Consider the following 13,344-nt stretch of genomic DNA (forward strand, 5'->3'; position numbering starts at 1 on the left):
AGTCTGTTCATCCCGGGAGAGGGATCCCTCCTCTGACATTTTCCCTAAGGTTTCTTCCCTTTTTTCCCCATTCAAGGGTTTTTTCATATTTTGGGGAGTTTTTCCTGTGCCGATGTGAGGGTTTCGGGACAGAGGATGTTGCATGTGTACAGACTGTAAAGCCCTCTGAGGCAAATTTGTAAATTGCGATTTTGGGCTATACAAAATAAAATGAATTTAATTTAATTAAAAGTAGACAAGAGAATGTATACACCAAATTATTCAGACATATGTTGAAAACATTCTTCCAATATGTCATACACTATACATAAATGCCCTGCATGAGCAATAACAACCTCAGATTCACCTGTGATACATTCTGACTGATTCCACGTCTCCTCACTACATTGTACTACACAGTCTTTGGACCTGCACCTCCCTCATCCTACTTCTTCCCCTGTTCCCATCCAGTAGTCTTTCCATTCACAGCCTGCTACACTGTATATTTCAACATGTTTTCTTATGGCAGCTCTGAACTGCTGGAGGAGGGTGGTGATGGGGGGAGACTACATAATGAGGCTGCCCACAGAGAGAGCAGTCTTGCTCATTTGTCCATAACATTTGGACTCAGGAAGCGGTCGGAAACCCATTCTGTTTTCTTTTTTTCTATTTCCTTCATGCAGAGGTCCTTTTGCAATGCCATGGTGGACGAACTGCGGGTTTCCCTCAAGTGCCAGCGCCGGCTCAAACACAAGCCCCAGCCGCCTGTCATAGTGAAAACGGAGGAGGTCATCAACATGCACACCTTCAACGACCGCAGACTGCCAGGGAAAGAGACCATGGCCTAAAACGGGAATCACAATTACATTATTATCACCCTCTCTCCTGCAGAGAGGAAGCGTGCAGAGACACTGGGGAAAAGGGTGGGGGTAAATGGTAAAGGGAGGAAGTGGCTTGTAATGTTGACAGTTGGGTTATTTCAAAAGCTAGCACAAAGGTGCTTCAGAGTATATTGACAAAATGTAATTCTTGTTTCTGTATAATTAGCTCGGTTTAAGTAATTCAACAATATTTCCTGTGGAAATAACTTGAACCTGTGTGAAATTTCGGAGAGTTACCTCAGTATGTTCCATATGTTCATATCATGTTGGCAAGGCATCCAACAGCTGGAGCAAGATTTTTAAAACCCAGGAGTCAAGGAGAGAGAATTTGAAACATATTTAAGGTGTGTGACAGGAAGGCCCATAAAAGATAAAGAAATCCAACTAGAATCAGACCCATGATTCTATAATGCTGCTTTCCAGTCTTTCACGGGAACAGCTATAAACAGGTTGCTATAAACAGGTCTTTATTCAGTTGTGAATAAAGTGACTGCATAGGCTCGGATCCTTCTCGGATCAAAGCCCTGAAGACAAAAGCGAGCTGATGCTGTCAAAATGTATTGAATGACATCAAAACAAATATACTGTATATCATCCATCAGGCAATAAGTGATATAATTTATTTGTGTTTCAGAGTACTATCACTTTTAGTCTAGAAGGGGTAGGGATGGGGGGTGGGGGGTTTGTGTGGTGTAGTACAAGCAGAAAAGAGAGCAGGGCAATATAACAGCTAAGAGTTATGACTCTTAATGTTAATTAGGAGGAACTTGGTATGCCTTGGGCACAATTCACTAAGTCTAAATTTATAGCAATCACACCACAACACACAAACTATTTATTCAAAATAATTCTTATTTAATTTATCAAACTCTATATATTATCTCAACGGCCTGGATTTTCACTTCTGCCGTCAAAACACCTCACTTCAAATCTGTATTGATACACACAACGTTTCATTCTATTTTTTGTGTCAAGTTTCATTTTCTTACTTTTCTTTCCTTCTTTGGCAGAAAACTTCAATATTTACTTGTGCAAAATGCAATTTCTATGAAAAAGTGTTTTTGTACGAAGAGAATCAATACTTTGTAATAATTTGTATTAACACAAAATGCACCATGAGGAGTGTCAACCATGGCAAAGAGGTGGTACTCCAGGCCCGTAGTTCAGGCGGCTTTCCGACACACACAGTCACACATGCACACACAATATTGCACAGTGCACACATCCTCTGTGGATCAGATTCAGACCAATAAGTACTTTTATGGTACAATTAATAAAACTGGTGGCAAGCATCAGTGACGTCATAAAGAGATGAAAAGAAATAGAAAGTATTTTTTATCATGTAAAGGAATCACAATTAAAGAAAGATATTTTTACTTCACATGAAAGAAGATTAATAATACTGGTTAGAGCAGATCTGTAATGTACACACACAGGAAGAGAAGAAGACTGCTGATGATGCCTATCATTATACCCCGATTACTGACAGACTGCTAGAGTCCAGTGCTGAGCAAATGTGTGTTAATGGTTTCAAAATGGGGAAAGATGTATTAAAAAAATATATACTTAACTAATTTTAAACTTGTTGTGAAACAAAATGGAGTGCACACAGTTTACCCTTCAAAGTTGATGCACAAGTTTAAGGATAATAAAAAAGCGTTCACAACTTTTACCTTGCTTGCCTATTGTATATTATTGTATGGATGTTAGAAAATGAATGAGATGTAATAGCGTCAACACTAGAAACACAAAGCCTGTAGACATGCCCTCCTTGGTCATTTAATTGGACTGAAGCTTGACTTCTTCTTTACTTAAATAAGCCCATTAGGCCAGGGTGTGTACAATTAAGAAGCGTTGGTCGGCCACACGTCGGTCACGATCACCATCTCCAAAATAAAAATAGATTCAGAAACACGTTGGGCCTAATTCTCGAACATTTTCTGATATTTCTTCTGAAATTTTACTTGCGGACTTCGGAAGATATACGCCAGTAAAGATTATGAACGGCTAAAAATGCGTTAACACAGCCACACAGTGTTCTCAGCTGAGCTCCTCTGAACAGTCCCGTTCTTTTGCATATACATTTGTATAAATTCACTTGCATTTTTAATCTCATAATAAAGATTAATAATAATTCATTAATAATAATAATATGTTAATCATTTTTCAAAAAGGTTCTTCATGGACCCAAATTTTCCAGGAATAAATGGTTCTTTGAGCAACCAATTTTGTGAAATGTTAAAAAAGTGTAAAGTGAAATTATCAGAATAAAACAAAAACCTGCAGCTGTACTACGCTTAACTTTTTCTTTTGTCAGAGGGCACCTTTCCACGGACTTTACTCTCCCTCTTACTGGTTTCCTGCATGTTTGGCATCTACAAACATATAAATTTAATTAGTGACATAAAGTAAATTCCAAATCAGTATGATTTTATGTCTTGATTTGGTTGATTTATTATAAAAATTACCAGGTTACAATGTATAGATACATGGTAATTTAACACATGCAGACAAGTATTTTACCTTAAACGAAGAGCTACATTTCTAGATCCATCTTTTCTGGATCCCACTGTAAATAAAAAAACTCAGACATAGGCTATCTAAGTTCTTTCCGTCCTTCCTATATCTACACTTTTTGGAATTTTCCTTTCTTCTCTCTTCTTTCTTTTGCTTTCTTATTCCCTCTCTCTTCTCACTTTCTAATTCTTTCTTTCTATTTAGTCTCTCTTTTTTCTCGCTTTCTTTTGCTTCTTCTCTTCTAACTTTCTCGGTTTTCCTTTCCCTCTCTTCTCACTTTCTGGGCTCTCCTCTATCTCTCTCTCTCTCTCTGAGTGACGGATTGTTGAGCGTGCAGAGCGATAACGTTTTCGTGTAGATCCATCAACTATTCATGTGGAGAATATAAAGTGTTTGTGTGGACTTGTTTTGGGGTTTAGTCTTCCTGTCCTGTAGTGTGCGTTTTGCAGCCGATTAGGTCGCGCTGGTTGGGTCAGGACCATGGACCTGACCCGACTGACACAGTACTACAGTGTTACGGTGACGCTGGATTTCTCTTGCTCGGAAGGAAGGTCGGGTCGTACATGTCCTCGGGCTGCAGACAGGTGTCTCACAATAGGACGCTTTACAGGATCCTCAACGACAAAAACAAGGATCTCAACGTGGTGTTCAAATTAGAGTTTTGATTATGTGGTGTTTGTCGACTCTGACAATACAAGATGCTTCCGGTGTGTCCTCGTCTAAGCAGAGAAGACCTCAACTAATCACAAGCAAGGCGGGCAGGAAGGACAATAGGGGACAGTTGGGGTCCGGCAGGAAGGTGAAGATGGGACAGGTCGAGTGTTGAGAGTGTGTTAAGTGAGGCGGGGAAAGGCAGAATCCAGCTGGTGGAGAGAGGTATTGACGGAGTCAATGAAGAGAAGGGTGGGGCCCAGCAGGTGGGGCAGGCGAGTGACGAAGTGTATGAAGGGATATGTCGGGCTCAGCAGATGGGGGAGGGCCAAGTGCTAAAAACATCTTTGTTTTTTCTGTTATTTTAAATCTCTCTCTCTTCTCACTTTCTGGGTTCTCTCTCGTCACTTTCTGATCACAGGAACAAAATTCAGCTTAACCTCTTATATACAGTAATCTTCAATATTAGGGTTTTATATATATATATATATATATATATATATATATATATATATATATATATATATATATATATATATATATTTCTTTTGCTTATATATATATATATATATATACACACACACACAGCGGGTGAAACAAGTATTGACACATCACCATTCCACTTCTTCGTTTTGGTTTCTTTGTATCTTTGTATTACTTGGGTTGTTACCAACATCTGGAAAATTTCATGTCAATAGCTCCTTTGGAAATATGTTTACTGAGAAAAATGGTGACGTGTTCAATACTTATTTAACCCACTGTATGTGTGTGTGTATCAACTGGCAGCTAACTAGCTAACACAGGTGTTTTTTATCCCCATCCCCCCACCATTCGACAACTTCAATGGTGGGGGGATGAATTAAGAACCCACTCAAAGAACTATTTAATATCCAAAAGAACCATATGAAAAGCATGTAGAACAATCAAATATATACAATGGTTCTTTGGAAGGTGATGGTTATTTGTAGAACACTGCCTTCTAAAAAAAACATTTAACTAGGAACTGCACTACAACTAACCTCACTGTAACTCCGCTGCATGTCTCTGATCACTACTTCCTCTCATACTCCCTTCCGCTCTCACCAACTAACGACCCCGCCCCATCAATCGACTCTATACCGGTCCGCCGTAACATTCGCTCACTCTCCCCCCCCTCCCTGGTCTCCTCCGTTATATCAGCTCTCCCCGCAACCGACTCTTTTGCACTTTTGCATCCGAACGTTGCCGCAGATCCCCTCCAGCTCCGTGGCTGACTGAACCGGTGCGTGCTACGAGAGCCACTCTGCGAGCATCTGAAAGGAAATGGCGAAAATACAAACAACCTGATGACCTGCATGCGTTTCAGTCGCTTCTGTCATCTTTTTCTGCCTCCATCTCCGCTGCAAAAAGTGCTTTCTACCAATCCAGAATTGAGTCCTCATTTTCTAACCCCAAAAAACTATTTTCCATCTTCACTAACCTCCTCAAACCCCCCAGTCCTCCTCCACCCTCCACCCTTCTCCCAGGAGACTTTGTAACCTACTTTACCAGAAAAATAGATGACATACGCTCCTCCTTCTCCAACCCACCTCCTTCCAGTTATATCGCACAGACCTCGCCCCAATCACCCTCACTACCCTGTTTCACACCCCTTTCCCCTGACAAAGTCCTTACCTTAATAACCTCTGCCCGTCCCACCACCTGCCCCCTTGACCCCATCCCATCCCATATCCTACAGTCGATCGCCCCTGATCTTCTTCCCTTCCTCACATGTCTCATTAACAATGCTTTGTTATCTGGCTGTTTCCCCAACACCTTGAAGGAAGCAAGAGTTAACCCACTTCTGAAGAAACCCACCCTCAACCCTTCGGAAGTAAACAACTACAGACCCGTATCCCTCCTTCCCTTCCTGTCCAAAACAATTGAACGAGCCATCTTCAACCAACTCTCCTCCTACCTCCATAGTAACAACCTCCTAGACCCCCACCAGTCAGGCTTCAAGGCGGGCCATTCCACAGAGACTGCTCTCCTCGCTGTCACGGAACAACTCCACGCTGCTAGAGGCGCCTCGCTCTCCTCCTGTCACAGCCGGTGTCTCGTTAAGTGTTTGTCTCTACCCCTCCCAGGTGTTTCTCGTCCCCTGATTGCCTCCCCGGTGTATTTAACCTCTGTTCGTTTGTCAGCCCCCTGCCAGATCGTCTTGTGATGTCTCCAAGCTTTCCAGCGTTCCCGTCTCTCTGTCTTCTCCCGGCCTGCCCTTCGTACCTGAACCCCGCCTGTCCGACCACCTCTGTCTCCAGCCTGACCCCCCGCCTGCCTGATTGCCTCCCGCCTGACCCCCGCCCGGCTGAGTACGTCTGTCCCCTGCTCGACCCCCGCCTGGCTGACTACGTCCGCCCCCTGCTTGACCCTCGCCCGGCTGACTACGTCTGTCCCCTGCTCGACCCCCGCCTGGCTGACTACGTCTGTCCCCTGCTCGACCCCCGCCTGGCTGACTACGTCCGTCCCCTGCTTGACCCTCGCCCGGCTGACTACGTCTGTCCCCTGCTCGAACCCCGCCTGCCCGACCGTCCCGCATCGTGCCCCGCACAGGCCACGCTACTCACAAATAAAAGCGTTGTATCCTGCTTACCTGTGTCTGCGTCTGCTATTGGGTCGCCCTCTGTCATTGTCCTGACAGTACGATCTGGCCATGTCCGACCCAGCGGACGCCGAGGACTGGCGGGACGCCATCTCCCGCAGCCACGCTCGATTCGCCCACCACGAGCAGGCGTTTCAAACAATCATGGAGGAACTGGGGAAATTACGGCACCTCTGTGCGGCGGCAGGGCCAGCCAGCCCCAACACCGACGCCCCGGCTCCAGCGCCTCTTCCTTCGTCCAGCACGCCGACCCGGGAGCCCCACCTAGCTCCCCCGGAGCGTTTTTCCGGAGACGCCAGCACCTGTCGACCGTTTTTGTCACAGTGTTCCCTGCTGTTTCAGCTACAGCCGTCATCTTTTCCGACCGAAGCCTCCCGGGTGGCATATATGATTTTCCATATGTCGGGGCGAGCAGCCGCCTGGGCTACCGCGCTCTGGGACAATCGATCACCACTTTGTCAGAGCCACGACGCCTTCGTGGAGGAGGTGAGGAGAGTGTTCGGGGCACCCTTGTCCGGGAGGGAGGCGGCCAGGAAGCTATTCCGTCTCCGCCAGGGCGCTCGCAGTGTGGCGGATTACGTCGTGGAATTCCACACGCTGGCCGTCGACAGCCAGTGGGACCAAGCAGCGCTCTTCGACGCATTCCTACATGGACTCGCCGACGCAATCAAGGACGAGTTGGCGGCACGGGACATGCCCGCAGACCTGGACTCGCTCATCGCTCTAGCCAACAGAGTGGACGGCCGCCTACGGGAGCGGACGAGAGAACGCTACGGACCGGGAGGAACGGCACTTCCGGGTTCTCGGGACGATTTTCGCCCACGCCGAGGATTTTTCGCCAGACACAGCCGAGACTCTCCGGGCGCAGCCGAGTTCGCAGCCCCGGAACCCATGCAACTAGGTCGCTCCCAGCTTTCTCCGACCGAGCGGCAGAGGCGAATCAGGGACCGCTGTTGTCTCTACTGTGGGGAATCAGGCCACTTCATCGCCACCTGCCCGGGAAAAGGGCGAGCCCAGCCGTAGCACGGAGCCTGCGGCTGGGCTGTGCCGGTGCTCCGGGGCTCACCCCTCGTCATTTCCGTTTTCATGTCACCTTTTTTCATGGTGAGAAGCCCCTGACTGTACAGGCAATCATTGACTCGGGGGCGGATGAGTGTTTTTTGGACACGGGTCTGGCGACCCAGATGGGACTCCGCTCCACTCCGCTCGACGCGCCGGTGCACGCTCGAGCTCTTGATGGTCACTCCCTGGGCAGGGTGACGCGGGCCTCCTCCCCTATAACCATGCTGATCTCCGGTAACCACCGAGAGGAGATACGTTTTTTGCTTCTCCCCTGTCCTCAGGTGCCGGTGGTGCTGGGGCTCACGTGGTTGCGGCGACACAACCCGGTGGTGGACTGGCAGACCGGGCGTATCACGGGCTGGGGTGCGTCCTGCCATACGCAATGCTTGCGCTCCGCACCTCGACCGGTACCGGTTCCCGACTCCGGACCCGGGACCCGAAGCGACGTCGCCGGGGTTCCGGACAACTACGCTGACCTACTGGAGGTCTTCAGCAAGGTACGTGCCTCATCCTTGCCCCCGCACCGTTCATACGACTGCGCCATTGACCTTCTCCCGGATGCAGTTCCCCCTCGGGGTCGCCTGTACTCCCTCTCCCGCCCAGAGACTAAGGCCATGGAGGAGTATATTGAGCAGGCTCTCCAAGCAGGGCACATCCGTCCATCCTCCTCGCCCGCCGGGGCGGGATTCTTCTTTGTAACCAAGAAGGACGGAGGGTTGCGCCCCTGCATCGATTACAGAGGGCTAAACGACGTCACCGTCAAAAACCGCTACCCGCTTCCCCTCATGTCGTCTGCGTTTGAGCTGTTACAAGGAGCTACTATCTTCACTAAACTGGACCTGCGCAGCGCCTACAACCTGGTACGCATAAGAGAGGGCGACGAGTGGAAGACGGCGTTTAACACAGCCTCCGGCCACTACGAGTACCTGGTAATGCCCTTTGGGCTAACTAACGCACCAGCATTTTTCCAGGCGCTGGTTAATGACGTCCTACGCGACCTGTTGAATATTACAGTTTTTGTCTACCTAGACGATATCCTGGTGTTTTCTAAATCTGTCCAGGACCATGTCAACCACGTGCGCCAGGTGCTCCAGCGGCTCCTGGAGAACAGACTGTTCGTGAAGGCAGAAAAATGCGAGTTCCACCGCTCCACCATCTCCTTTCTGGGCTACGTCATAGCGGCAGGGAGCATCCAGATGGATCCAGGGAAGGTAAGGGCGGTGGTGGACTGGCCTGCCCCGACCACCCGCCCGCAGCTGCAACGCTTCCTGGGGTTCGCTAACTTTTACCGGCGATTTATCCGGGGTTACAGCACGGTGGCAGCTCCACTCACCGCACTCACGTCTACCAAACACCGCTTCCAGTGGACACCCCAGGCCGACGCCGCGCTCCGGCGCCTCCAGAAGCGGTTCACGACGGCACCCATCCTGATCCAGCCAGACCCCATGCGCCAATTCATCGTCGAGACGGACGCCTCAGACACCGGGCTTGGGGCAATCCTCTCCCAACAGGACGCGAGGGACCGGAAGATCCACCCCTGCGCCTTTTTCTCTCGCCGTTTAAGTCCCGCTGAAAGGAACTACGACGTGGGGGACAGGGAGCTCCTCGCCATCAAGGCTGCTCTGGAGGAGTGGCGGCACTGGCTGGAGGGGGCCGACCAGCCGTTCATCATATGGACGGACCATAAAAACCTCGCCTACCTCCGCTCCGCCAAACGCCTCAACGCCCGCCAGGCCCGGTGGGCGCTCCTGTTCGCCAGATTCAAATTTACAGTGGCTTTCAGACCTGGGTCACGCAATGGGAAGCCCGATGCCCTCTCCAGGATGTTCGGCCCGGATGAGACCGTGTCGACTCCGGCCACAGTACTTCCCGCCTCCTGTTTCGCCGCCGCAGTGTGCTGGGGGGTGGAGGCGGTGGTTCGCAACGCCCAGCGGTCGCAGCCCGATCCGGGAGGAGGTCCCCCGGGTCGGCTTTTCGTCCCGGACGCAGCCAGGACCCGGGTGTTGGAGTGGGGTCACGCGTCACGTTTGACGTGCCACCCCGGTTCCAGACGGACTATGGCGTTCCTACGACGACGTTTCTGGTGGCCCACTATGACCACCGACGTTCCTTCGTTCGTGGCTGCGTGCGAGGTGTGTGCGCGGAGCAAGAACCCCCACCGCGCTCCTGCGGGCCTCCTTCGCCCATTGCCGGTACCTCACAGACCGTGGTCTCATATTGCGGTGGATTTTATTACGGGGTTGCCACCCTCGGACGGCCACACAGTAATCCTCACCGTCGTAGACCGGTTCTCCAAGGCCGCCCGCTTTATCCCGTTGCCCAAGCTCCCCTCAGCCAAAGAGACCGTCCAGGCTATACTGCTCCATGTCATCAGGCAGCACGGGTTTCCGGTCGACGTGGTGTCTGACAACGGCCCCCAGTTCATCTCCCAGTTCTGGAAGGCATTCTTCACCCTCATCGGAGCTACTGCCAGCCTCTCCTCTGGTTACCACCCCCAGACCAACGGCCAAGCTGAGAGGGCCAACCAAGACCTAGAGACCTCTCTCCGGTGCATGGTAGCCGCCTCCCCGACCACCTGGAGCCAGCAACTGATCTGGGCGGAGATGGCCAGGAACACCCTGCCCTGCACGTCCACCGGTCTCTCTCCGTTCGAGTGCTCCTTGGGGTACCAGCCCCCCTTGTTCCCGGACCAAGAGATCGACGTGGGAGTGCCCTCGGCCCAAGCCTTTGTCCGTCGCTGTAAGCGGTTCTGGCGGCGAGCCCGAACTGCCCTACTCCGAACCAACCGGCGTTACCAGACACAGGCCAACCGTCGCCGCACCCCCGCCCCTCGCTACCGTGTCGGGCAACGGGTCTGGTTGTCCACCAAGGACCTGCCCATCAAGGCCGATAACCGCAAACTGGCTCACCGCTACATTGGCCCCTACCCGATCACCCGGGTGATCAATCCGGCGGCGGTCCGACTCAGGCTGCCCGCTTCCCTTCGTGTCCACCCCACCTTCCATGTGTCTCGTGTCAAACCTGTCTCTCACTGTCCTCTGTCTTCTACCCCCAGACCCGTTCCCGCCCCCCGGACCATAGACGGTGGTCCCGCCTATACGGTGCGGCGTCTCCTGGGGGCCCGACCGCGGGGCCGGGGTTTCCAGTACCTGGTTGACTGGGAGGGTTACGGCCCCGAGGCGCGCTGCTGGGTCCCGACCCGGCACATCCTGGACCCAACACTCATTCAAGACTTCCACCGCCGCAATCCCGGTCAACCAGGCGCGGCTCCCGGTAGGGCGCCCAGGGGCGCCCGTTGAGGGGGGGGTACTGTCACAGCCGGTGTCTCGTTAAGTGTTTGTCTCTACCCCTCCCAGGTGTTTCTCGTCCCCTGATTGCCTCCCCGGTGTATTTAACCTCTGTTCGTTTGTCAGCCCCCTGCCAGATCGTCTTGTGATGTCTCCAAGCTTTCCAGCGTTCCCGTCTCTCTGTCTTCTCCCGGCCTGCCCTTCGTACCTGAACCCCGCCTGTCCGACCACCTCTGTCTCCAGCCTGACCCCCCGCCTGCCTGATTGCCTCCCGCCTGACCCCCGCCCGGCTGAGTACGTCTGTCCCCTGCTCGACCCCCGCCTGGCTGACTACGTCCGCCCCCTGCTTGACCCTCGCCCGGCTGACTACGTCTGTCCCCTGCTCGACCCCCGCCTGGCTGACTACGTCTGTCCCCTGCTCGACCCCCGCCTGGCTGACTACGTCCGTCCCCTGCTTGACCCTCGCCCGGCTGACTACGTCTGTCCCCTGCTCGAACCCCGCCTGCCCGACCGTCCCGCATCGTGCCCCGCACAGGCCACGCTACTCACAAATAAAAGCGTTGTATCCTGCTTACCTGTGTCTGCGTCTGCTATTGGGTCGCCCTCTGTCATTGTCCTGACACCTCCGTGCTCATCCTACTGGACCTTTCTGCAGCATTCGACACAGTAAACCACCAGATCCTTATCGCCGCCCTTCAGGAACTTGTTGTCACAGGATCCGCGCTGTCTCTTCTCTCATCCTACCTTGACGGTCGCACCTACCGGGTAACTTGGGGAGGATCAGTGTCGGAACCTTGTCCCCTTACAACTGGAGCTCCTCAGGGCTCCGTCCTGGGTCCCCTCCTCTTCTCAATTTACACCAACTGCCTTGGCTCCGTCATTCGCTCGCACGGTTTTTCCTATCACAGCTATGCCGACGACACCCAACTAATTCTCTCCTTCCCCGACTCGGACACTCAGGTGGCGGCACGGATCCCTGCATGTCTGACTGACATCTCCCAGTGGATGTCCGCTCATCACCTGAAGATCAACCCCGACAAGACCGAACTAGTTTTCTTCCCTGGAAGAACCTCGCCCACCCAGGACCTGACCGTTAACTTCGGCAACTCCGTGTTAACGCCCACTCAGAGTGCCAGGAACCTCGGCGTGACACTTGACTCCCAACTCTCCCTGACTGCCAACATCGCAGCGACGACCCGATCCTGTAGATACACGCTCTACAACATCAGGAGAATACGTCCCGTTCTCACTCAGAAGGCGGCACAGGTACTGATTCAGGCGCTTGTCATCTCCCGCCTTGACTACTGCAACTCTCTGATGGCGGGTCTCCCTGGTACCGCCATACGACCACTGCAGCTCATCCAGAATGCAGCAGCTCGACTGGTCTTCAACCTTCCGAAATACTCCCACACCACACCGCTTCTCCGTTCACTTCATTGGTTACCAGTAGCTGCCCGCATCCAGTTCAAAACATTGGTACTGACGTACCATGCTGTGAATGGATCGGGACCAGTCTACATCCAGGACATGGTGAAACCCTACATCCCAACTTGCACACTTCGATCTGCATCTGCAAAGCGGCTTGTGAGAGGAAAGCACTCGACGAGATCGCGACTCTTTGCTGTCCTGGCTCCGAGATGGTGGAATGAGCTCTCCGATGACATCAGGACTGCAGAGAGCCTCTACATCTTCCGTCGAAAACTCAAGACACACCTCTTTAGACTCTACCTTGACTAAAACACTAGCAAACCGTAGCACTAACAAATGATAGCCCTTAAATTGTACTTATAATGGCACTTTTCTATAACATGTTTTGTAACTGCTTATTTGATGAAAAATGTACTTTCTTGATACTTGTTTTCTGAGTTTGTATCTATGTGGAAATGCACTTATTGTACGTCGCTTTGGATAAAAGCGTCAGCTAAATGACATGTAATGTAATGTAATTTAAGTTGCTGTGCATGATACGGAGGAGGTCACAACCAAATTCCAGAAAGCATTTTGTTTCCTAGGTGGAGAGGACATGGCGATGGTTGATATGCATCAACAGAACCGAAAGCCAGGTCATGGGACAGGGACTTATGGGGACTAGTCAGCAGAGAGAGGTTTCCTCCTCACTAAAAGTGAGTGCCTTTCTTTGGATGAAAGTACCTCTGTGAAATGGTATTTTCGCAGGTTCAAATCCAGGTGCAGGAGGCGGTTTACTGACAGAACCCTCACAGACTGCATTGGACTGGCTGTGTGTGCTTATGAGCCGAACTACAAGCACTCAAAGAGTGTTCAGTCACAGCCAACCTTTCACTGGAGTTCCTATGGCATGGTGATGATATACAGAGCTGAACTACCC

The 13,344-nt window shown here is 51.3% G+C and overlaps 1 protein-coding gene across 3 annotated transcripts in view; it reads left to right on the plus strand.

Annotated features, from left to right (window-relative positions):
- grik2 (glutamate receptor, ionotropic, kainate 2) overlaps positions 1-2,532 on the plus strand; it is a 238,286-nt gene extending 235,754 nt beyond the window's left edge. For 2 of the 3 annotated variants that reach the window (XM_062565669.1, XM_062565670.1), the window contains one exon: positions 663-2,532. In XM_062565669.1, coding sequence (XP_062421653.1) covers positions 663-919 — 257 coding nt within the window. In that variant the 3' untranslated portion in view covers positions 920-2,532. The remainder of the gene's footprint in view (positions 1-662) is intronic. The other variant, XM_062565671.1, reaches the window with a different exon arrangement.
- Positions 2,533-13,344: the final 10,812 nt, after the last annotated feature.

Source organism: Pungitius pungitius, chromosome 11 (genome assembly GCF_949316345.1).
Source record: "Pungitius pungitius chromosome 11, fPunPun2.1, whole genome shotgun sequence".
NCBI classification, from domain to species: domain Eukaryota; kingdom Metazoa; phylum Chordata; class Actinopteri; order Perciformes; family Gasterosteidae; genus Pungitius; species Pungitius pungitius.